Source organism: Balaenoptera musculus, chromosome 3 (genome assembly GCF_009873245.2).
Source record: "Balaenoptera musculus isolate JJ_BM4_2016_0621 chromosome 3, mBalMus1.pri.v3, whole genome shotgun sequence".
In the NCBI taxonomy this organism is placed as follows: domain Eukaryota; kingdom Metazoa; phylum Chordata; class Mammalia; order Artiodactyla; family Balaenopteridae; genus Balaenoptera; species Balaenoptera musculus.
The window spans coordinates 49,494,020-49,520,468 of record NC_045787.1 but is presented as its reverse complement, the minus strand read 5'-3'; the positions used below and the strand labels follow the sequence as shown (position 1 = coordinate 49,520,468).

Below are 26,449 nucleotides of genomic sequence, written 5' to 3'. Positions count from 1 at the left end.
TACAGGGCAATCATCTTTCTTACATCTTTAGCCTGAGTATGTTTTAAGGCATGATACTACTATTCTTCCAGAGGATTACAAAAAAAGCAAAACAAAACAAAAAAAAACTGGAAGCATAACTTACTTTTAAATTAACCAAAAACAATGTACTAACTTATACAGAAGAAAGGTAGGTTTAGAAAAAATTCCAGTTGATTCTGATATGCAGCTCCCAAACCAATCTCCCTGATTTGAGAACTATTAACATAAAGCAAGCACATATTTTTCTCTAAATATTTAAAAGTTAAAGCATTCTCTCATGCCAACAAAAAAGACAAAAATCAGTTACAGCAATTGATACTGGTGGAAGGAGCATAAAAGGTTGGGTTAAGAGTGTATAGTATTGTTTCCCTTTCTGAAAATTAGATATGGCAAACAAAGAAAACCAGGATAAACACAGAGGCCTCAGTTATAAATGAGACTGCCAACTACTTCAACTGTAATTACACACACTGTCTTAGAAACATATATATATATATGATATTCATGATATTTATTTCCAATTTAATTTTACAGGTAAAATACGACATCAAACTATAAAGTCTATAGTCACTTAATTTTTTTTTTTTAATTTTTTTTTAAGGCATTGTTTACTTTGTTTATTTATTTATTTTTGGCTGTGTTGGGTCTTCGCTTCTCTGCGAGGGCTTTCTCTAGTTGTGGCAAGCGGGGGCCACTCTTCATCGCGGTGCGCGGGCCTCTCACCATCGCGGCCCCTCCCGTTGCGGGGCACAGGCTCCAGACGCGCAGGCTCAGTAGTTGTGGCTCACGGGCCTAGTTGCTCCGTGGCATGTGGGATCTTCCCAGACCAGGGCTCGAACCCGTGTCCCCTGCATTGGCAGGCAGATTCTCAACCACTGCGCCACCAGGGAAGCCCCAGTCACTTAATTTTTTAAAAAATCACACAAATATACATGATAAAACAAGTTTTAATGGATGTATTTTAAGATAAATGATTAAACGAAGCAACCTCATTTGAGGAATTTAAAGGCTTTAAAGTAGTGGCGTCAGGTTATCTCCTTGGGAAAAAATAAACTGAAAAATAGAAAAACTATATTATTAGGATTTTTAAAACCTTACTAGACAGCTTTTTGTGTTTCAAGTTTATCATGTGGGCAAAGGAGGAAGTGAAGGAAGAGAAGTAACTAACAGCCAGTTTCACTTAATACTGTCAGAAAAATGTTGACAAAATATATTGTAAATGAAATCTTTTGTTCAAGCAGTAGGGGGAGCTAACGCATTGTTATTGATATTGCTTTTTCTTTAAGGGTAGAGAATGTTTTCAGTTACTGTGTACAAAGAGAACTTCTTTAATTTTAAAATTACAAACTGTATGCATTATCTTCTTATCATTTAATGATTGTTAAGAGTTTTAATTGAACAGGACAGGTTAAATGTAAAAAGGTGACATAATATTATTATATAATTTTTGAAAAATGTTCAACACTAACACATTTCCAATGTTAGTAATAACATTCCCTTAGCTAACACATTAAAAGTTAGCCAACTATATTATTTAAGTAATATAGTTTATTTAAATATTTGCAGCTATCAGCTATAAACACTACAGGGAAAAAGATCAGGTAATAAAAATGTCATTTAGATTAACATTATTAATTAAATGTTTAAAGGGTTATAAATATAAACGAACCAAATCCTATTGGACTGCCTGGTTTTACTATTTGCAGGTTGAGAACGTACTTCAAGGGTGACAATTTTTTTCACTCAAAAGTCAGAATGAATAAAAGAGAAACTGAAAGCCTCATTTAAAGGCAGACCATTCCCTGCATCTATTCTTGCTACCTTTCTAATTTCATGCTTTCAAAATTGCCAAAATAATTTTTTAAAATTTCAATGGTCATGTCACTCCTTTTCACTGACTTTCCAGCTTTTAGGAAAAAGATCAAAGTCCTTAATTTGTCTTGCAAGACCATAAATGATCTAACCAACACCCATCTTTCTAGCCTCAAATCTGGCCAAACTCTCTCTCAATCTCTGCCCTCCAATCATAGAAATCTTCTAGTTCCATGGAGATACATCACATTCTTTCCACCACAGGGCCTTTGAATATGCTGGTCCCAAAGCTTGGAAGGTCCTCTGTCTTGTACTGTCCTGGCTACTCATTCACCGTGTCTCTACACAAGTCGTTTCCTCAGGAAAGCCTCCCGCTTACAACAACAATCCTATGTCTATGTCCTATCTTTATGGCTCCTTATACATTTCCTTTTTTTCCACTTACACAGCTAATAATTTAATATTTATGATTGAACACTATCCTGAAAGTTTCACAAGGACAGAACACTTCTCTTCTGCTCTTCATTGCATTTCCAGTGCCTGTCATATCTTAGTTGATCTTAGCTGGCATAACAAAATACTACAGACTGGGTGGCTTAGACAACAGACATTTATTCTTCACAATCTTGGAGGCTGGAAGCCTATGATCAAAGTGCCAGCATGTTCAGGTACTGGTGAGAGCTCTCCTCTTAATTTGCAGATAGCTGCCTTCTTGCTGTATCCTCACATGGTAGAGAGAGAAAGAGATCTCTCTCTTCTTCTTCTTATAAGAGAGAAAAGAGATTTCTCTCTCTCTTCTTCTTACTGGATTAAGGCCCCATCCTTATAACCTGATTTAACCTTAGAAACCTCCTAAAGACCCATCTCCAGATACAGTCACTTCGGTGGTTAGGACTCACAGCTACAATGAACATTGACCAATGATTTCCTCTTTGCTAAAACCAAAGCATACTTTTAATTCTCATTCAGAGTCTCTACATTTGGCCATGCAGTTTGTATGCCATTTCTGTACAAATCTGGGGGCACCTTTCACAGATTAGCACCCTCTAGAATTATGTAGTGTACAACCTGCACATTAAAGGCAGTATCTGGTCTTCTATGTCTCGCTACAACGTTCAATGTTACTAACGAATCTCTCCTTCTGGAAGATATTCATCCCTTGACTTCCATAACACCGTATCCTGATTTTCAATCCTATCTTTCTTACTACTCTTTTTTTCCTACTTTGTGATTTTTTTTTCCTGTCCATCCCTTAAATGTTCCTAGGCCCTCTTCTTTCTCACTCCAGTCACACTCTGCATGGTGATCTCATCTACTTTCACAGCTTGACTCACCACTTAAATGCTGATGACTCCCAAATCCACACTTTTACTTCAGATCTCTACTCTGATTCCCATATCCATAGAACCAGCAGCCTTCCAGAAATCTCTTTTTAAATGTCCTTTTAGGCCACATAAACTTGACGTGCCCCAAACTGTGTCAAAATGGACTAAGAAGTGAAAGCGGAGGACACCACCTCTGCCCACCCCGCCAGACTTCACAAACGGAGACCAATTTTGTTATTTTCTGGTTTTACTGTTTTCATTGTTATTTTTTGCTTTTGGTTTTGGTTCTGGCCCACATTTCATGTATCTCAGGCCTGAAGGTAGAGTAGGAGTCCCCTTTTGTCCCTGTGGACATTGTAGACTGTCTCAAAATTCCATTCTAAATTCCCAGTCACATGCCTTACCATATGCCAGTGGCTGGAAAACTAAAGCTCAAATGTCCCAGATTCCCTTACAGCTCAAGTTCCACACATGACCTAGCTTTCCCCAAGCTGATACTGTTCAATATTATGAAAGCAGAAGTGATGAGTATATTTGTGCTGTTTCTTCTAGCAAGCTTGGTTTTGAAGGTACTTAGATAGTCTGCAGCAAAAGTTAGTGATTCCAATGTCCAGTTCCTAGTTTTGTGGGGACTAAGAGGCAGCGTGTGAGACTTCCATTTCCTGGCATTGGTAAGGGCTAAACAAGTGTGGTTCTGGAGCCAACAGCTGTGGATGCTATTTCCTCATGTTCTTCTGAGGGCCATTTCACACCTGCATGGGGTGAGGAAGATAGGAGACAAAGTCCAGGGTTTGCTCAGGGTCGGGAGACTATAAGAGGGAACTCCTACATAAAGCTGGGTTATAATATCAGTATAAGGGTGAATGAGAAATAAACCTGTTGCTCAGAAGGACAAAGAAGGAAAGATGCCTATCTCAACTTTGGGTATTCAGTAGAAGGAAAGGAAAAAATCTTCTCCTCAGGGTACTGAAGAATTTCTTAAACAAAAAGTACAGAACATAAAGGAGATGATTAATAAATTTATCTATATTATTCTACAAATTCTGTTCATCAAAAGATACCACATAGAGTGAAATACAAGTTATATAAACTGGCAAAAGATATTTGCAATACAATAACCAACAAATAATTAGTATTCAGAGTACATAAAGAGCTTCCAAAAATCAAAACTACATAATAGAAAAACAGGCAAGGAAAAAAAGACATTTCACAGAAAACACAAACAGCCTTAAGCAATGAAAAGATGTTAAATGTTGGCAAAGATGTGGAATCACAGCAATGTTTAACTGCTGCTCATGGGACTGTCATTTGAAAACAACTTAGCGTTGCCCAGTAAAGGTGAAGAATCACATATCCTGCAACATACAACTCCATTTCCAGTAATATACTCCTGCCTATGTTTGTCAAGATATGGACAAGTAGCATGGCTTGTAAGAGCAAAACAACTAGATTTAACTCAATGGTAGAGTGAATTATAAATTGTGATATATTAATACACTGGAATACTACACAAAAGTGAAAAACTGGAGCTGCACTACATGCTGATATTAAGTAAAAGCAGCAACCAGAAGAATACCCACCTATGTTTTGATTCCATTTACAGAAAGTAGACAAACAAAACACTTCCAGAAACAAGAAAAACACTTATTTTATACACAGATACATTTTAAATTATATTGTTAAATAGGTAATAAATTAAGATGATTTGATAGGTGATAAATTTAGCATTCTTTCAGCATAGCATCTGATAAACTACTTTTAGATTCCAATATTTTATTTTATTGTTTCCTTTAATTAAAACAGATGCTTCTAAGTTCATCTTTAATATTTATATCAAATGTATGTATTTATAAATGTAAAATAGGTTTGTATATTTCAAAGAAATACTTAAAGAGAAGCAAATACCAATACACCCACCACCCAGCTTAATAAGTACAACATTACCACTACTTTAGAAGCCCCCTCAGGATCCCTCTCTAATTGTATACTCCTCCTTCCCCCTAGACTTAACAATGATATTGAATTATTCCTCAAGCAGGTTTTTAACAGGCTTTATATATGTATGTTTTATTTTATATGCATATAATATATATACCTTTATATACATTATTTTATATAAATATAAAAATATTTAAATAATATATTTATGTAAATATGCATTTTATATCTATTATTTTTAATAAATATATTTTTATTTTATAAGTTAGTTTCTATAATTATATATATATTTTATTATGTATATACATAAACATTTTATTTTATATATAAAACTATGGTGACAGAAAGCAAATCAGTGGTTGCCCAAGGCTGGGCTTGGAAACAGGGCAAATGGGCCTAAGGAAACGTTCTGAGGTAAGAGAAAGATTTTAAAACTATTATCATTGAATTGTATTCTTACAATAAATAAATTTTATGGTTTACAAATTATACTTAAAAATCTGTAAAAAAAAATACATACATAGATTTCACAATCTCCTTTGGGAAACCTCTGTGACTATGACTAGCCCAGGCAACATTTGCTTACATTCCTCTGTTACAGTACTTATCAAATCAGGCTACACTGCTTGGCCTATTTTCGACTAGAGTTTAAAGCTCCTAGAGGACCAGAATGTTTTTTCAATCCTGTATCACTCTCTTCTACAACCTATCCCATTACATCCTAGAGCAGTGTTTGAACTTCTCTTGCTTATTGAGAAGGTGTGACATTGCATAATACCCTGATGGAGGAGCAAAGGCAGTAAAGAGAGTGTGGGGTGAGGTGCACAAGCTCAGGACCCTCACTGTCAGGTTCAACTGTAACTGCACTGCTGGTAAAAGTGTAATCTGAGGCAATTTATTTAATCTTCTGTGCCTCAGTTCCCTTATCTATAAAATTGAGACGATGGATTATCTCCTTCAAGATAATCTATCCTTCTATCCTTATACTATAAGGAATGAATAATATAAAACATTCAAAACAATGCCTAACTAATAAGCATAAAAAAAGGTACTGGACATCATTATCACTAGGAAAAAGCAAATTAAAACTATAATGATATACCACTATACATCTACCAGAATGTCTAAAATTACAAAGTCTGAAAATACCACCTGTAGAAAAAAGGTGTAGAGCAACTGGAATTCTCATCACTGCTGCTGGAAGTGAACATTCACTTTGGAAAACTACTAGCAGTTTCTAAAAAACTTAAAATACACCTACTCTATGACCCCCCCCCCCAAATTCATTCCTATGTATATATCAAAAAGAAATAACAAAACACAAACACATAAAGTCTTTTACAAGAATACTGATAGCAGTTTTATTCATAACCCAAAACTAGAAATTCAAATGTCCATCAGCAGAAAAAATTGATAAATTTTGGTATATTCATAAATGGCATACTACTCAGGAAAGAGGAAGCAAACTACATAACACAAAACATAAATGAGCCTTTAAAACATTATGCTGAGCAAAATAAGTCAGGTGCAAAAGCGTATATGCTATATGATTCCATTAGAATGAAGGTCAGGAACAGGCCAAACTAGTCTATGGTGATAGACATCAATATAGTGGTTGTCTTGTGAGAGGGGAGTATTGCCTGGAAAAGGGCAAAACAACTTTCTGGGGTGATGAAAATATTGTATATCTTGATCTGATTCGTAGCAGGGCTGAAAAAAATTTATCAAGCTGTATACATTTTTTTTTTTACTTTATAAATTACACCCAATAAAATACTCAGCATGAAAAGATTTTTTCCTCCAATTAAAATGTTTTTTCAGTTTTTAAAAGATGTTAAAAAAAAAAAGTATCTGCCATGTAGTAAGTATGCAGTCAAAGTCTTCCACTATTATCAGTTCAAGCTGGCTAATCTGTTAGAGTGGATAGGAAATAATCATGATCAAATGTGGCTGAGGAAAAAATTAAACAAAACAAACAGTCTCTCGAAGAAGGGGAAGAAAACAATTACATCCACTCTCTCTGCTGAATTGAGAATTCCCTGTAAAATGCATGGATTACTATCTGGTTTGGACCTCTTTGATATTGCCTCTTGCATATTGCTCTTAGAGAAGTTTAGGGATTTTATCTGTTTTTTAAAAAACATTTACTTTTACCAGGACAACCAATTAAATGCTTTTAAATATTATTCAGGTTTTTCTATTGACTTTTAAATTATACATGAACTTTCCCTTTTAGGCCCATACTGAATACTATATATATAATATGTATATGTATATATATATGTTTATATATATGTATATGCTTTTATATACATATAAAAATAGGTTTTCTATTTTTTAATATGATCTTGAATTTAATTGTGTGGTGATGACTAAGTTCACTCATGGTGGGGATAAAATAAACATGGACTATTATCTTCAACCTATGTTTGTGATCCTGCACTTAAAACTTTAAGGTCATGTTAATGTCAGCAGCTAGAGGTAAACTTAATTATAACTGTGGAAGGTGGGATGCCTTTTGAATACCACTTTGAAATGTTTTCAGTGGATCAGGTAAAATAAGGTAAAAGCTAAGTCAGGTGCGAAGGGATATGTGTGCATGTGTAGGTGTGCCCCCAGCATTCCTATACTAGGAAATTATTTGATGATTATACAGTTAGCAAGACTCACCTTAGTCACTTGATGCTCAAGACATTCCATGAAACAACCAGAACCTGCTATGCATTTTCTACATTTCCAACAACGAAGAATACTTATTTCTTCTTGATTATGATTTTTAGTTATCAATTCTTTACTTCTCTTCATCTGTGGGAAAAGTAATGCATTTTTAGAATGTTAAACCGTGTCAGATTAAACTTGATTTTCTAAACCCTTTGAACAGCATTAGCTACATGAGGACCAGAAAGAAGAGAATTATCATTTATTGAGGTATCTACTAGTCTTAGGCTAGGGGTGCTCTATAAACCATATCCAGGATTAATTCTGATAATAATGCATTATATTAGTGACTACCAGCTTATTTTATTTTTGCAGAACATTTTGTCTATTTCTTTCCATCTGTTCTCACTAAAAGTGGTAAAAGGTAAGAACAGTTAAATAAGTTACTCCAGTAACTTTAAAAGTCACAACAAAGAACTATAAATATTCTTACAAATAGGATGTTTTGAATAGCCACAGCATTAAATTTTAAATATAACAGGATTTACTGAGTTGTAGTTAATTCTGTGAAAATTAGAAGTAATTACTTCACACGGGTCAGAATGGCCATCATTCTGGAGAAAAGGGAACCCTCTTGCACTGTTGGTGGGAATGTAAATTGATACAACCACTATGGAGAACAGTATGGAAGTTCCTTAAGAAACTAAAAATAGAACTACCATATGACCCAGCAATCCTACTACTGGGCATATACCCAGAGAAGACCATAATTCAAAAAGACATATGCACCCCAATTTCATTGCAGTACTATTCACAATAGGCAGGACATGGAAGCAACCTAAATGTCCATCAACAGAGGAATGGATAAGGAAGATGTGTACATATGCACAATGGAATATTACTCAGCCATTAAAAGAAACGAAATCAGGTCATTTGCAGAGACGTGGATGGACCTAGAGACTGTCATACAGAGTGAAGTAAGTCAGAAAGAGAAAAACAAATATCGTTTACTAACGCATATATGTGGAATCTAAAAAAATGGTATAGATGATCTTATTTGCAAAGCAGAAATACAGACACAGATGTGGAGAACAAACGTATGAACACCAAGGGGTAAAGGGGGGTGGTATGAATTGGGAGATGGGGATTGACATATATACACTATTGATACTATGTATAAAATAGATAACTAATGAGAACCTACTGTATAGCACAGGGAACTCTACTCAATGGTCTGCGATGACCTAAATGGGAAGGAAATCCAAAAAAGAGGGGATATATGTATACGTATAGCTGACTCGCTTTGCTGTACAGTAGAAACTAACACAACATTGTAAAGCAACTGTACTCCAATAAAAAACAATTACTTCAAATTAATGGGAAAAATCCTGTATCCTAAATGCATTAATTTCTCTTGTATATTATATTCAGTGGAACAGTTAACTATACTACATCTTGTGCTATGTGCAAAGACTTAGATAATAACCCTACCAATTTTTTAGTCTATTTTTATACTTGAGATTTTATGTCAGTATTGTGATTCAGACCAATTTGGGAAAACAGTTTCATACTAATAAGGATTCCAAAATAGGTGCAGTGTATTTAATAACCTGCCTGGTAACTACTCATTATAAAGAAAAGAAATGTTATTCTATTAAGCTGTCCACAAGGGCCTGCTTAGCTCCCTGGCCACATTTCCTCATGTGTTAGATCTTTAATATTTCATTTATTCAACAAACATTTACTGAGAGCTAACCATATGCCACACAATGAGTCAAACTCTGGGGGCACAAAGATGAGTAAAACTTATTTTCCGTCACAGAACTCACTATGCTATAGATCAATAGTTTTCTACCCTAGCTCATAGAATAACTTGAGAAGCTTTACAAAATAGTGATGCCTAGGCCAGGCCCCACTCTTAGAAATTTTGACTTATTCTGAAATGGGGAGGGAGTTAGGAATGGGTACTTTTTATTAAAAAGTTCCCCAGGTGATTCTATAGTGTGGTCAGGGTGCGGACAGGCTGTGTTAATACACAAACAATTAATTAAGATGTAACAGCTGAAGGGACAAGAGAGGGAACATAGATGGACTTCAACCAAATTTAAAGGAAGGATTTGAAGAATTCTGCCTGGAAGGGCACAGCATGCCCCTCTTGCAACCTATCTAGCTCTGTCTGACCTTCAGGTGCTAGGCAGCAGTTCAGTCTCCACTGACATCTTCAGAACCCATCCTTAGCCCAGTTGCCACTCTACTTAAGCTTTGTCCTCAATGATCATCAATAATATCTTAATTTGCAAGTGTTGTGACCTCCCCCTGCTTTCACCATTGTTGATGCTCCCCTCCTTAGCTTCATTAGCACTCCTTTCATCTCTCAGTAGTCTTCCTAGTATCTTCTATCCTCATCTCCCTTTTAAACACCAATGGTTCTCAACCAGGAATGGGGATTGCAGGGAGGGATCACATCGGAATCAACAAGGGAGAAACTCCATATCCGCCTATGTTCTCCCCTTCCCTGAGATCCATACACACCTCCCCACTTCTCCCCTCCCCTCAGGGCTGTTCCATGCCCTCTTGGAGTGCAAGCATGTAGTTAGAAAAAGCCCTATTGGTGATTCTAATAAGTTTTCACTGAGAATCACTGAGAATTATACTCTGTGTGACAACTCTTTTATGGCAATGATTTTTAAATCTATACATCTAGTTTGATCTTATTCCAAAGCTCTAAGACCAATATTTTCAAATTCTGAATGTCAAATGCTATCTCTACATGCATCTCCTTTAGGGCCTTTGTACTGGCTGTTCGCTCTGTCTAACCTGTACGGTAGCCACTTGTTAGCTGTGTTATTAAGCGCTCGAAATGTGGCTAATCTGAACTGAGATGCACAGTAAGGGTAAAATATACACTGAATTTTGAATACTGTGTAGAAAAAAAGAATGTTAAATATCTTAATAGTTTTCATATTTATTTCATGCTGAAATCAAATTTTTAATATACTGAGTTAAATAAAATATATTGTAAAAATTAATTTCACGTTTCTTTTTACTTTTTGAATGTGGCTACTGTAAATTTTTAAATTACATATCTGGCTTGTATTATACTCCTACTGGACAGCACCTGTCTAGACCTCCTCACCCCAGGTCTTTGCATGGTTGGCTCTCTTCTCATCATTCAGAGGTCAGCTCACATTCATGTCCTCATAGGTATGGTATAAGAAGCACCTGGGGAGTTTATTTAAACGTATGTCACAGGGCCACAGTCCCAGGAATTCTAATTCAATGTTTCTAGGGTGGGATTCTGCATATTTAACAAGCAACTAGGTGATTCTGTAACAGGTGATCTGAAGATCACACTCTGAGGGACAGAATACAGTCTAAGCTCCATTTGCAACAACATGGATAGACCTGGAGAGTATTAAGCTTAGTGGAATAGGTCAGACAGAGAAAGACAAATATGCTACCACTTATATGCGGAATCTAAAAAATAAAACAGATAAATGTATATAACAAAATAGAAACAGACTCACAGGTATAGAGAACAAACTAGTGGTTACCAGTGTGGAGAGGGAAAAGGAGAGGGGCAAGATAGGGGTATGGGATTAAGAGCTATGAACCAGTATGTATAAAATAGATAAGCAACAAGGATATGTTGTACAGCACAGGGAAATATGGCCATTATTTTATAATAACTTTAAATAAAGTATAATCTGTAAAAATACTGAATCACTATGTTGTACACCTGAAACTAATATAACATTGTAAATCAACTATACTTCAATAAAAAAAATACAGTCTAAGCTTCTTAAGATGTCAAAAAAGGTCCTTTAGGTAGCACAAGGGATTCTTGCGATGGAACTGTTCTGTATCTGATTGTGGTGTTGCTCACTTGAATCTACACATGTGATAAAATCACATATAACTAAATACACACACACATGAGTACATGTAACTGGTAAAATCTGAATAAAGTAGATTGTTTGAAGGTATACAGGATTGCTCCATGAATCTATAATTCACAATTCACAATTGAATCTACAACTATTTCAAAGGAGATGCAAGAGGGAAGAGATATGGGAACATATGTATATGTATACCTGATTCACTTTGTTATAAAGCAGAAACTAACGCACCATTGTAAAGCAATTATACTCCAATAAAGATGTTAAAAAATAAATAAATAAAATGCAAAATAAAAAACCTTTTACCGCATACATTAAAAACTCAAAATTTTAAAAAGTCATAATATTTTTTACCACTTAACTGTCCTGACATACTTGTATAATCCTCTATATTTTTTCACTATATTTTTAGCTGCATACGTTTTGATTGCCTCTTCATATGACAACTTTGCAGTGTTTTCTACAAAGAGAATAAAAAGATCATTTAGTCTTTCCTCTTTAAAAAACAAAAAGGCCCTTTACACTTTTAAAATCCAACTCTTAACTAGCTCTCAAGTCTTGGTGTCCCCTCCATGAACACTCCACACCAATACTATGCAGATCTTTGTGCATTTCCCTAAAAATACTTTTTTCTGCTTTCCCACTTTCAAATCTGCTGTTCTCTCTTCCTGTAATATCACTTCCTTTTCCTTTGACTTATTTAAGAAATACTTTTCATCCTTTAAGGCTGAGCTCAAAATTTTCTTTTACAGATGCTCCCCAGAAAACTACACTTCCTCCCTCTTCTGTGTTCCCATGGAACTTTGCATGTACCTCTACAGTAGCACTAGTCAAGTTGTATTACACTTATATGTGTTATGTGTCCTATTAATTTAATGGTGAGGTCCTAAAAAGCGCAATGTTCTATTCAAAGCTGCATTTTTACAATCAAATATTGTACCTGGCACCAAAATGACAGTCAACGAGTGTTCGCTGAAATCAAATCAACGAGATCTGGCAGCTCAACTTACAAAAATTCTTTTTCCCATACCAATTATTAAGTATGCCTGCTTAACCAGCGGGGCAAACCAAATACAAGTCCTTTAGCAAGGGATGTGAGGAGCCCAAGGGAAGAAATAAAGCTGTGTTTATACATATCTGAACTTGAAAGGAGAACTGGAGACTACACTACAGTGATATATAGGACATCTGAGGTGGCTTCTTTCAGAGAATTTATGCTAAAAGAAGACGTCAAACATGGTAAATGAACCTATTAACAAAATGGTAGTCTTTGAACTGATTTGAATACAGCCTGGTTGTCAGACGCTAACTCAAATCCATCCCTAACTCCAGCTCCCTAGACACTAGTATGGGTTCTAGAAAAAAAGAAGCTGTATAAGTAAACAACTGAAAATCCTGTTTTTTGTTGGGGTCTAAACAATTTTGAGCAGATACACCAAATGGCTTTAACACTCTGAGGACCTGGGGGCAGCAACTAGAGAACTATCAAAGCAAACAGAGGAGTGACCTTGGGAAACAGTAAAACAACATGAAAATGAACTTACTGCTGAACACATATGAATGTCTCACAATGCTCGGAAATACTTGGAAGGATTCTGCAGAGAGTGCTGGGTTCTGAGCCAACAAATGCAAATAACAAACTATAAAATTCTGGTATTACTGTTCATAGGACTGTGGTGCAACTTACAGACTGATAAGGTCTAAGAAATTCAGGTATAGTAGTCTGCTTTTCTTCCAAATCCTGTTCCTCATCTCTTACTCCAATTCTCATCAGATCAGATACATGCATTTTTCTAAAATGGGGTGCTCCCTTGGGCCCTAGTTCTTCCCACCTATGTCACAGTCTTTGTTATGGTAACTTTCTTGGCTCCTGCCAAAGCTTGGTCTCTCGGACCAAGCTAGCTGCTAATATCTGCTTGATTTTCTCCATATTGCCCGCTCACAGATTTCCTTTTGCCATACTTCACTACTTATCCTGATATTCCTGTCACTTTCTAGTATTTCCTCAACACAGCGGGCATATGTAAAGTAACATTTGGCTGAGTTATGCATACCTCTCAAATATTGACCTATTTCATTACAAAATATCAAAAAAGTCACATTTGTTAACATTACCACCAACCTCACCCAAAACTTCTTTAATTATCGGGCAGTAGTTAAGCTCATAGCAGTGGATACAAGTTTTTCAAAGTGCTAACTTTTGTTTAAAATTCAAATTTTATCACTTGCCACAAATATCACCAAATATCCATGTCTGAATAACCATAGTTTGTCATTCAAGTAAAAATGGTGTGCTGTGGAAAGGTGGATAGTTCAGCTCTCAACTAAAACAACTGAACAAGGGCTTTTCTTCAAGACTACCCACCATCAGCATTCAGTGTACTACAGAAGTGCTTTATGCATTCTTCCCACTTTTTTTCACATGGAATATTAAAAATATATGTATTGAAGAGTAAAGATTTAATAAAATCAATATTATTTACTGCTTCAATAAACGGTTTTTTTAAAAAATAAATTTATATTTATTTATTTATTTATTTTTGGCTGCGTTGGGTCTTTGTTGCTGCGTGCGGGCTTTCTCTAGTTGCAGCGAGGGCTACCCTTGGTTGTGGCGTGCAGGCTTCTCATTGCAGTGGCTTCTCTTGTTGTGGAGCACAGGCTCTAGGCTTGCGGGCTCTAGAGCGCAGGCTCAGTAGTTGTGGCACATGGGCTTAGCTGCTCTGCGGCATGTGGGATCTTCCCGGACCAGGGCTCGAACCCATGGCCTCTGCATTGGCAGGTGGATTCTTAACCACTGTGTCACCAGGGAAGCCCAGGGTTTTTTTTTAACTGCATGTGTATGGCAGTGAAGAATAAAATGGCTACTAATACTGTTTGTCACCACTGCCTTGATTCTGCTAAAGGACCAGAAGTTTTACTCTCTATTGCTTTTCCATGATTAATGAAAATGTTAACAGAGCAGAAAAGGCAAATAACATCTTAGTATTACCAAGAATAGTTTGACCTGACTCTCTGTGGTCCACCAGGGGGTGTGGGCCACATTTTGAGAACTGCTACTTCAGTTTAGCAAAACAGCTGTCCCAAAAATGTTGCCTATGAAAATCTTATTTTCCACCAATATCCTTTAAAATATCTAAGAAGGATAGGTGGGTCCCCATGGAGAAATATATTTATAACAAAGTTTATAACAATTTATGAAATTTTCTATAAAGCCAACTACTGGAATTATAATCTACACAAAGACGCTTCATTCCTTCATCTGCCTTTTGCTACTTACAACTTTTTTATGGTAAAAATCAGCATTTGGCACAGGTCAAATTCTACACTCCTGGGTCTCCAAGGTTTGCTCACCTTCTTTTTATTCATGGATTTAAACTTGAGATGAAGTGGACAAAATATAAACTACTAAAATTTATCTAAAATTAGAAAATAAGAATAAACCAAAAAGACTTTAAAAATTGAAATAGACCTCAAATATCTTCTCCAAAACTCATAAAAAATAGGGGGGGGGGTGGTCCAGGCAAAAATGATCTAACTGGCAAATTTTTCCAACTCTTTAAGAAATGGATAATCTTTGTAACTTATATAATTGTGGTGGCCAGAAAATATAAAAGGAAGATGAGCTCTGCAAATAAAACATAACCTTGACACACTAACTAGACAAGGAGATATAAAACTAGACAAAGAGAGTATAAGAAAAGAAAATTACATACCAATCTATTTACGAACACAGATGATAAAATCCTAAATAAAATATTAGTCATGGAATCCATCAGTGATGTAAAAGAATAATACATTTTAGCCAAACAAGATTATTTTCAGGAATTCAAGGATGATTCAAAATGAAAAAAAAAAAGGCCTATATATTCTACAAACTGTAAGATTAAAAGAAAAATAACACAGGATCACCTCAAAAGATGCAAAATAAAACTTTTGGTAAAGTTCAAAATTTAGTCATGATAAAAAGACAGCAATACTTAGCATCCTAGAAACAGAAGGAAATTTCATTAACCTGATAAAGAAAGGGCTTACTGAAAACCTTAGCAATTATAATACCTGATGGTAAAACTTTAAAAGCATTCCATGAAAATTAGGAAGAAAACAGAGACAATGATGCTATTTTTCATATTATTCAGCTTTAGAACACAATAGAAGAAAAGTAAATAATAGGTATAAGGATTGGGAAGATTTAGCAAGTGAAAAAGAAATTAAGTGCCTGTGACACCATTTTTCTTTTTTGGGCTGCAGATGTTTCCACCTTCTTAGAACTACATTGCTCATTTCTAATGTACTATTAGTTTCTCAGTCTGGGCACTCATTATATAGGTGTGCTCACTTTGTGAAAATTCATCAAGCTGTATGCTTGTGATGTTTATTTTTCTATATGTATCTTATTTCATCAACATAACCCCATACTTGCCTCTGTTTGAGAAGAGTGGGTAAAGAATTCTCAATATGGAGCAATGTCTACAGTAACAATTTTCATCATCTGGTCCTGGTTACACTGTCAGTGTTTATGATACATGGAAGTCAAGGAATTCCATCGACAGAAGGAATCAGAGATGTATTTTCCTACCTCTGCTTATGGGAGGATTACTTATCCACCACCAAGGAAAAAATGGAGAATGGGGAAGATGTAGGAATGTGTCCCTGCTGCTCTCTCATTATAAAAGTGACATATGTCAAAGATCAGCTTATATGTGGATAAATGGTCCCAGCTCCTTTCATGACCAAAGAATTGGTTAAATGCTAAAGAAGAGTTTGGAATCCAAATCCTACACAATTGGAAATGGGTCAAGATACAAAAATCCAATGTAAAGATCTCTCACATAGGGACAACAGTTCTGTATTTTTGTATTTCATGCAAAGAATTTGAATGTGAAGTATTCCAACTTTTCTACTGTAACAGTAAAGGAAGAAAATTTTAAGCTACTGTTTTCCAGCACTTTTATCATCTTTACATATCAATATCTAATTATTTGGACAGAGAAAGGGAAGAATGAATAGGTAAAACATAGGAGAATTTTAGGGCAGTGGAACTATAATATAGTGGTGGGTACATGACATTATACATTTGTTAAAACCTACAGAACTATACACAGAGTGAACCCTAATGTAAACTATGGACTTCAGTCAAAAATAATACATCAACATTCAATCATCAACTGTAAAAAGTGTATCACACTAACACAAGAGGTTAATAATAGGAAAAACTGTACAGGGGAGAGGGAGTATATGAGAGCTTTCTATACTTTCTGTGCAATATTTTTGTAAAGCTAAAACTGCTCTAAAAGTGTCTTAATTAAAAAATATAATTATTTTGACATACAATAGCATTATCTACTCAAAGTTATTAATATTCATTAACAAATGGGAAAGTATACTTTTGTCTTGTTTATTTAAATGATTGAAAATAGTTTTTCCTTTGAAATCTGACATTAACACTGGTTTTCTAAATGTAAGAAAAACTTCTACCTTGTCAGTATGATACCTGTATTAGTTTACTTGGGCTGCCATAACAGAATACCACAGACAGGGTAGCTTAAACAATAGAAATTTATCAGTTCTGAAGGTTGGAAATCTGAGATCAGGGTGACAGAAGTTTTGGGTTCTAGTGAGGGCTTTCTTTCTAGCTTGCAGACAGCCACCTTCTTGCTATGTCCTCACACGGCCTTTCCTCTGTGCATGTGCACTTCTGGAGTCTCTTCCTCTTCTTATAAGGACAACAGTCCTACTAGATTAGGGCCCCGCCCTTATAAGCTCATTTAACCTTAAAGGCCCTATCTCCAAATACCATCATATTGGGGGTAAGGACTTCAATATATGGATTTGGGAGGGAGACAATTCAGTCTATAACATTCCTCCCTCTTGTCCCCAAAATTCTTGTCCTTCTCACATGCAAAATATATTCACCCTATCCTAACAGTCTCAAAAGTCTTAACCCATTCCAGAATCTACTCCAAGTCCAAAGTATCATCTAAATCAAGTGTGGCTGAGACCTGAGGTATGATTCATCCTGAGGCAAAATTCCTCTAAGTTGTGAACCTGTGAAAACAGAAAAATTATGTACTTCCAAAATAAAGTGGTCGGACAGGCATAGGATAGACATTCCCATTCTAAAAGGGAGAAATCAGAAAAAAGAAAGGAAGGGGTGACAGGTCCCAAGCAAGTCTAAAACCTAGCCAGGCAAACTACATTAGACTTAAGGCTCAACAATAATTCTCTTTGGTTCAATGCTTTGCCTGCTGGGGCCCACTATGGTGGTGGCTTTGTCTTCTGCCCACTGGAATGGGTGGCCTCACGCCCTTGGCCATGGGAGGCAGCTTTGCCCTTGAGGCCATGTACAGGGACATGATCTGCTGAAACTGAGAGGGTGACTCCACTTTGAAACTCAGGAGGAGACAACTTTACCCTCTGGACCTGTGTGCTCTGGGTCTATGCAGGCAGCGGCAGTCCTGCTGATCTCTGAATTATCTTCAGGGTCATTTTTCCCTTTTCTTGAAGGATAAAACATATCTGCAGCCACTTCAGTCTAGAACAGTACCTATAAGACCCAAGCCAGTCTTCTCAATTTTGACATTATTAGAAAGCCCATGTTTTATTGTATGTCTTTCCTTTTATAGAATTCATAGAATAAAATCCTGTGAAAAGTATTGAGTTCAAAATTTCTCAAAAGGTAAAAATCATGCTAGTGAACAAGAAAGAAAAATCAAAGGTGAAATGGCCAAAGAATCTGGAGCTCCCTTATCAATTATCTATATATTTCTTAAAAATTGGAACAAGGTATAAACAAAAAGCCAACAGAGGTAAAACTGATAAAAGTGTGGAAGGAGCAATGCATACCAAATTAGAAAATAAAACACTAAACTGAGTTAGCCAACTCAGACCATTTCAAGGCAAATAATATTTCTAAATTTTAGGTTTGTTTGTTTTTAAGGAAAAGCTAATGAAAATACACCACAGATAAAGGCTGCTGTCAACCTTGACTCTCAATACCATGTTACTACAGCTAAATAATGAAGCATCTGTGTCTCTTATCTCTGCTGAAGATTGGTTTGAAAGTAGGAGGTCTATGGATACATATGCCAATGGGAGCATATTGAATGCTCATTAGATGGGATTCCTCTTTAATGTGCAAACAAACTAGACATGAGCTCTTACAAAGGAATGATGCCATGGAGAAAAATACAGACTGTCAGTCTTAGTCTGTTGCAATGATGATAGTAGTAAAAAGCCAGAACTATTTGAGGAAATTTGAGTATTTCTTTTATATACACACTTTTCCTGTATATATAACGTTAACAAAAATACACTGATGTCTGGCAGGATTTTGGAGAGAATGACTACTAAAATCAGAGAGAAAATTACTTGCAGAAAAGGAATATTCTGTTACTGATTGAGATATCCTGCCCATACCCCCTGGGGCCTTATATTAAAGATGTGTATATACTTTTCTTTGCTTAAAAGCACCAGGTTGCATTTGTAGCCATTAGACTGAGGCACAATTTGTCACCTAAAGGTTGTAAACTGGAAGTGCTTGGTAGATTATGTCTCCATGAAATAAGCAGTTATTTCTTTTATAATATAAAGAAATGTTCTCAGTGTAAAAGAAATCTCACTGTTATGTAGGACAAAGTAACCTCAGAAGTAATCCACAAATGTTTTGCAGAAGTGGGCTTTGAAACCAATGATTGTTCACATAAACAGAACATCATATGTAATAACTCTGTTGGGAATATGCTGCACAGATATTGGTTATTTTGTAAAATTGATACCATGTCAGCTCCCCCTGCTGATGTTGAATCTTCTTGATGTGTGTTGTGAACACAGAAGAACTGGAATAAAATGTGCTCAACTCCAAGCAGATACAGAAAAGAAGCATTAATAACACTGCAATCAATGGTCTGTGAAAAACTGCAAAAATATAAGTAACTGAGTTTCAAAGCAGCAGTCACTACACTTGTTTGTAAACTGTTTAAGAACACATCAGGACCTGAAAATTAATCTTACATTAGGCAGAAATTAAAACAGGGTTTTACAGATATAACTAGAGTCCTGTGGAATTTATATGCCTTATGTGGTTCAATAGATATTTTTAGAACATGTATTATTTAGTGAAAGCTGGCTTGTAATTCAGGATCCCTCTTAACACTAGCTTTCAATCTTTGTCAAGGGTATCAGATACTTTACAGGTACAAATAGGAGGCTGGATCAGGTGATTTCTAAACTGTCAATTCTATAATTCTAGACTTGGTAGCTTCAGTGACTAAAATGGCAATTGAAGCCTCCAATTTATTAACTCTACAACTGTCTAAATCACAAATTACAGAGAGACACCTCAATTTTCTTCAATAATTGTTGGTGTTACATACTTCAGGGTTGAACATGATAAAGTCAACTTCAACAACTTTAACTGTTTAAATGGTTCTGCATACACTTTAGTGTTCACATCGAGAAACATTTTTCTTGGAAAGCACCCAACTTTTGTTGACAAAGAATTATTCAGTAGTTCAAACTACCTTATCACCATCTGGTCACCTCTACCCACCCTCCCTTTTCTTCCCTTCTACCTCCCCTGGGCTTGCTGAACTCTTAGGCATAATACAATGCATATTCTACCTTAAGGAGAAAAGGTAATATAAATTTGATGCTGTAGTAGCTACCAAGTTCTTTTACACTCTCACATAGCTTCTTAAACTACACACTACACTTGAAGTTGAATACCATCTCTTTATTCTTTTAAATTTCTCCTTTCCCCTCTTCTTTCTCACAGACATACCTCAGACACTCAGTCTTGAATGCTCACTGCAGTCTTTGAATCCAAATGACACCTTTAAGAATTGTAAAAATATCATTGAAGAAATGTAGATACTTTGTAAATTCTGTATTTTGATTAATTTTGCTCATTTAAACTGCTACCACTCTGGTAAAAGAAGGAATGCATTCTAAAAATGGATGAAAGTAATAGTATGTAGCACCCAAATATTCACTTATTTCTCACATGCTACTTCCTTAGGAAGAAAATATATGAAAAGGTAGAAATTACATACAGAATTAATCGAGTTATGAGGAAAGCTAAAATATATTTTCAAAATGGTGTGTGTCTATTTGTTCTCATATGTAAATCTTAGAAATCACCATATGATGAGTCTACAAAGTTTTGTTCCGAGCAATAGGTATAGTCATATTTGGAGATTTTTGAGCAGACTAGGATACATCTGAACATATTTTTTAAAAAACTGCCAAAAATATTTCTGATTGGACCAAGAAGAGGCAGTAGCAAGAAGAAAATAAAACCAGGTGATTTTTAAAAATTAATTTTAAGTTGTGTTTTGAGGCTACAAATATTCACTCATTCAGTGAATATTTGCTGAGAACCTACTGTTTTGTCAGGGAACACACACACACACACAAAATAAAAATAAAAATAAAACATGTACTGTGAACGCATATGAGAGGGTAAGAGGGGTTCTAAGCCAGTTGGGGGAGAGAGAGAGAGAGTAGGCAAAATTGTCAGGGTTCTCAGAGGAAAGTATCTAATTAAAGAATTGATCCTGAGGTCAAATGCAGCCTTGTTTCCCCAGGTGCTTCTCAGGCTGATTTCTTAGAATGGAAAATAAGAGCTAAAACATATTTACTTTAAGTAAAATATATTAATATGATATGAAGCATGATCTTAACTGAAAGCTGATAAGAAGTAAGTTGTGGAACTCACCATGCTTCTATTGGATGGCTATATTCTTTTTGATGGGTCAAGTATCAATAATCAAAAAAGGATTCAAATGAGAAATTGGTAACAAAAATAAGCACACTGGCTTCAAAACCCTTTTTTCTTCTGGGCAAAGGTGTAGTTACACAGAGATGCTTTTTGCTGGATACAGAGGCAGCTATACTAGGTTACTGTAAAAGATTGCTAGATAATGGAGACAAAAAAGTAGTAGGTATCTCCTAGCAGATAAAGCACTGACCTGGAAGCTAAGAAACTTGGGCTTGTTTATTTTACTTATTTATCCCATCATCTTACCCACAAAAGGGTTTAAAGCTCTTGGCACTTTCATTGTTTGCTTCTGTCTTTCCTGAACAGCCTTTATCTTTGAATAGTTCATCTGTTACCTAAGCCTCTGTCTAGTACTCATGTCACTACACCACCAGGTATTATACTAATGTGTACGTTTGTTTCTTCCTCTAAGTTGTAAGTACCCAAAGAAAGGGCATAAGCAGTATCTCAAATCTTCATAGTCCTTTATAATACCACATGATGCTTTTTACATGCCTATATATGTTGTTGATTTGAATTAGAGGCAACTAATTTTCTTACTCTGGGCACTGAAAGGAAATTCTAACAGATCACATATAAACCACATTCTTCATTTCACATAAATTCACCTATGAGCCAATTCTATGACTAATTTCATTATACTGCATTACATGGGGAAAAAGTCCAATTTAGAGACTAAAATATAATTAACATTTTCATATGATTCTAGATGAATCAATAGCTTGTCCTAATATACAAGGTGCTTCCAAAAGATTCTGCCCCTGCACTACTAAACTCTTACTTACTCATAATTACTTAAGGTTAGAAAAGAAAAATTGGATAAAGTAGCACTTTTTTTTAAGCCACTTAGTTTCTGGTATTTTTTTCATTTCTATTATGGTTTATTACAGGATAGTGAATATAGTTCCCTGTGGGATACAGTAGGACCCTGTTGTTTATCTATTTTATGTATAGTAGTTTAAAGTAGCACTTTTTAAATGGCTTACTAGATTTAGTTTTAAATAAGATTCTCTGAGTATAAAGCGGAAATGTGGTTATGAAACTATCAATTTAACTCTCCTACTAGATAAACTCCATTATAATGGGAAAATGTTGCTACAGTAATCCAGCCAAAAGATAAGGCCCAGATTGGGGTGATAGCAGTGGTAGCGGTAAATAATGGTCAAATTCTGGATATACACTGAAGGTAGAACAAACAGGATTTCCAGACAGACTGAATATGGGGTCTAAGAGAAAGAGGAATCAAGGATGGCTCCAAATCTTTTGGCATGAGCAATTCTAAGGATGCAACTGCCATTGACTGATACGGGGACAGATGCAGGTGGAACAGAAGGGGCAGATCAGGAGTTGAGTTTTGGATGTATTAAGTTTGAGATGTCTATTCAACTTTCACAAAGAACTGTTAAGTGTAAGCTGGATTCAAGAATCTGGAGTTCTGAAGACTGTCTGAGCGGGAGCTTTAAATGTGGGCAGGTTCTCTAAAGCCATGAAAATGGATGAGATCTATAAGGTTGTAAGTATGGATAGAGAAGAGAACAAAATCCTGAGCCCTGGGCTCACATAAATTTTCTGGGGATCTAAATTTCCTCTCAGTTATGTCTATTAACTTTCACTCATTTCCCCGAGTTTTGTAATTTTGGAATATGAATTCATCTTTACCATGAGACAACTATGGGACCTTGTTTGAGGACCTGCCCCTCCAGGAAGAACAGTTTCACATTGTATCTGCCAGGTGCTTGAGGAACATCACCAGCACAGGAATAGCTTTTAGGTAAGTTTCTTAGTTTGGGGCTCCTTGGATCACCCTGTTAGTATTCAATATAAATCCAAGTACTAAAATCTGAAGTTAAGGATTCTCAGGTGATTTGGAGGATGTCAGAATTGAAAATGAATAAATATAGGAAAAGAATCTACAGACTATTTCTGGGTGAACAAATAGTTGGTGAGGAAAAATTCTTCAGTTTAAAGGTATCATGCTAATAAATGCAGGATGATTAATATAATCACCATTTACAACCCCTAATGAAATGATGGATTTAGGGGAAAGAAATCAATGGATACTAAAAACATTTGGAAAAAAGGATGATGGAGCATTTTATAATGTATGTGTAAGGCTGTTACCACCTGAACTCAAAGATCAATCTTAACATCACTCGAAAACAGGACAACTGTACTGGTTTGCTAGGGTTACCATAACAAAATACAACCGACTGGATGGCTTTAACAACAGACTTTGTTTTTTTTTCCCACAGTTCTGGAGACTAGAAGTCTAAGATCAAGGGGCCATCAGGGTTGGTTTCTTCTGAGCCTCTCTCCTTGGATGTTAGATGGCTGCCTTCTCATGTGTCCTCACATGACGTTTCTTCTGTAGGCACGTACCCTGGTGTCTCTTTGCAAGTCCAAATTTCCCCTACTTATAAAGACACCAGTCAGATTGGATTGGGTCCACCCAAACAGCCTCATTCCAACATAATCACCCTTTAAAGGCCTTATCTCCAAACACAGTCACAGCCTGAGGTACCTACTGGGAATTAGCTCTTCAGTATATGAATTTGGGGGGATACAATTCACGTTATAACAACAACCAAACATCTTGTGCCTCCTGATGTAATGCAGCTGAAAATACTGAGCACCATCTCTAAAGTATTCTTAAAATAATAGTAATAATAACCTGAACTGAATCAAACCTCTAAATCTAAGAACCACTTTATTTACTACATGAACAGAGGAATGTTGAAATGACACTATGAGGCTACAACTAGCCAAATACAGAATGTAGTTAATTCTACAACTTGGTTTTTTCAACAAATAAATTAATTTTAAAAGAGGGAGGAGAAACTTAAGAGATTTAAGATGTCTAACAAATGCAATGTGTAGACCTTGTATGAATCTTGATTCAAACAAATCAACTCTAAAAAAATATTTTTGAGACAACCAGAGAAAATTATACATGAACTAGGTATTAGATGATATTAAAGAACTGTTAATTTTGTTGGACATAATATATAAAACTGTTGCTATGTTTTTTAAAGGTCCTTAGGCTAGAGATAAATATTCTAATTTTGAGTATTTACAGGCAAAATTATATAATGTAGAAACAAATTATATATAATGCAGAAAAAAGAAACAAGAATGGAAGAATAATAATAACTATTAAAGCTGGTTGATGGATACATGATGATTCATTATGCCATTCCTCTATTTTTGTGTATGTTTGAAATTTTTCATAAAAAGTTTCTTTAAAAAAAAACTGAACAGAATTTTCAGATGAGGCTTTTCTCTACCATCTACTCAGAGACTAAGCCAATATAGACTTCCTCATAATCTCTGTGTCCGTGGATGCTGTTTTTTTTTAAACTACTGTTTTACTGAAAATGTTACCCTTCCCAAGTCCTGGCTTTACTTAGGGGTCTCAGTTCCCAATGTCTGCCTCATGTGTACCCAAGGCCTTGGTCTCCTGTATAACTATGAGCATATTAGTGAGCCTAGCAACCTCACTGTAACACTAAGGGTAGTTTTTATGTCATGTGTCTGTTGCCAAGCTCTCTCCACCTTTCTTCTTCTTTTTAGCTCCTGGGCTTTCTTTTACTTTGTTACAAGCTCATCTATGCTTTTATGTAGTATATAATCAAATATTTCTAGAGAAGTTCTAGTATTTGTAGCATAGGTTTTCAGGTTATCATAACCAGAAGCCTCCCCTCTGTTAACCACTGCAAGAAAAACTTCTAATTCCAGTTATTTGGCAATGTCACTCAGAGTTATGGTCATGTTCCTTAGGATTTGTTCTGAAAACATCAGAATTCTGAAGGGAAGGGGCAAAGGGAGAGAGGAGGTTTAAAGTGGACTGAGGACAAAAGATACCTTGCCAGCTTTTTCAAAAAGGTAGAATGGGACAGAATCTCTCTAACAGGCCAAGGAAGAAATATGGGAAGAGGAAGATATTTCATCCCACACGCTTTATAAACAATAAGCAAATGTGTGACCTCAAAAATTCCAGGCCAAAAATTATGGTTCTAATCACCAAGGCTTTACTTTTTGAAAATCTGAAGCATTTTATCCTCCACACTGAAGGCAGAGCCCTTGTTGAAAACACATAACAAATCATTACTTCCCTGCGCCCTTCAGGGGCTTCCCAGTGCTCTGCTGACCAGGCTGCTGTCTGTCCTCAGCCCCAGTCTACTCTACAGTCCAGCAGTCCAGACTTCTTTCCGCTCCTCCACTCCACTGGCTCACTCCTCCTGCTCCTATCCCTGGACCCCTGTAAAGCTTGCCTCTAGCCTCTAGGGAATAGAGCCATATCCTTCAAGTCTCAGCTTAAATGCCTCTCCCTGGAGAAGAAAGGGGAGTGGGTCTTCCTTGACCTATTTTTTCCCCCAATGACCTTTCCAATTCTCCTTCAGAACATTCATCATGCTTTCAATTACTTGTTCCATGTCTGTCTTCCTTGCTGAGTTGCAAACTCCTTAACAGTTTATAAGAGTGCTAGCACAGTGTTGGGCATTAATCAGTTGAATGAATGAGTGAATAAGTAAGCAAGCATAAGCAAGACAAAAAAAAAAAAGGCATTCTTTCCTTACTCTGCTTAAAGTCAGGATACAACTTACTGGCATCACCAGGGTAAATTTAGCAAACACCGCCAAAGGAAGCTGGTCTCAGTCTTATAATGCTGTTATAGAGACTGAATTTTAGAAGCTCCATTTTAGAATATGATCTGAGCTTCATGACATCTTATGTGGTTTGATGACTATATGTCACTGGATGTGTTCAAATTATTTATAATCCTCTTTATGAAGCTATCCATCAGAAAATAATACTTTTCTCTTTTTAATTAGCAATGGGACAGAAAGTAGTATACTCTCCATATTTTTTAAACTAAAATCTCTACATATAAAACATGAATTCAAGGGGTTGGAATTATTTTAAATACTACTACTATTTTTGAAGACAGTGATTATTAAATGGCATTAGCTCCTTTAATCATCAGGACATTCCTGTGAAGTAGGGATTGTTAACTCCGT

At 35.8% G+C, this 26,449-nt stretch overlaps 1 protein-coding gene across 6 annotated transcripts in view; it reads right to left on the bottom strand.

The window, feature by feature from the left end:
- Positions 1–26,449, bottom strand: part of RNF180 (ring finger protein 180) — a 285,515-nt gene that overhangs the window by 248,688 nt on the left and 10,378 nt on the right. For 3 of the 6 annotated variants that reach the window (XR_005019474.1, XM_036849071.1, XM_036849069.1), the window contains exon 2: positions 7,767–7,901. Coding sequence is in view for 3 of the 6 variants with exons in the window: in XM_036849071.1 (XP_036704966.1) it covers positions 7,767–7,901 (135 nt within the window). In the remaining 3 variants the exon portion in view is untranslated. Of the gene's footprint in view, positions 1–1,842; positions 1,847–7,766; positions 7,902–12,028; positions 12,114–26,449 lie in introns of those variants that run through there. The other 3 variants (XM_036849070.1, XM_036849075.1, XM_036849073.1) reach the window with 3 other exon arrangements.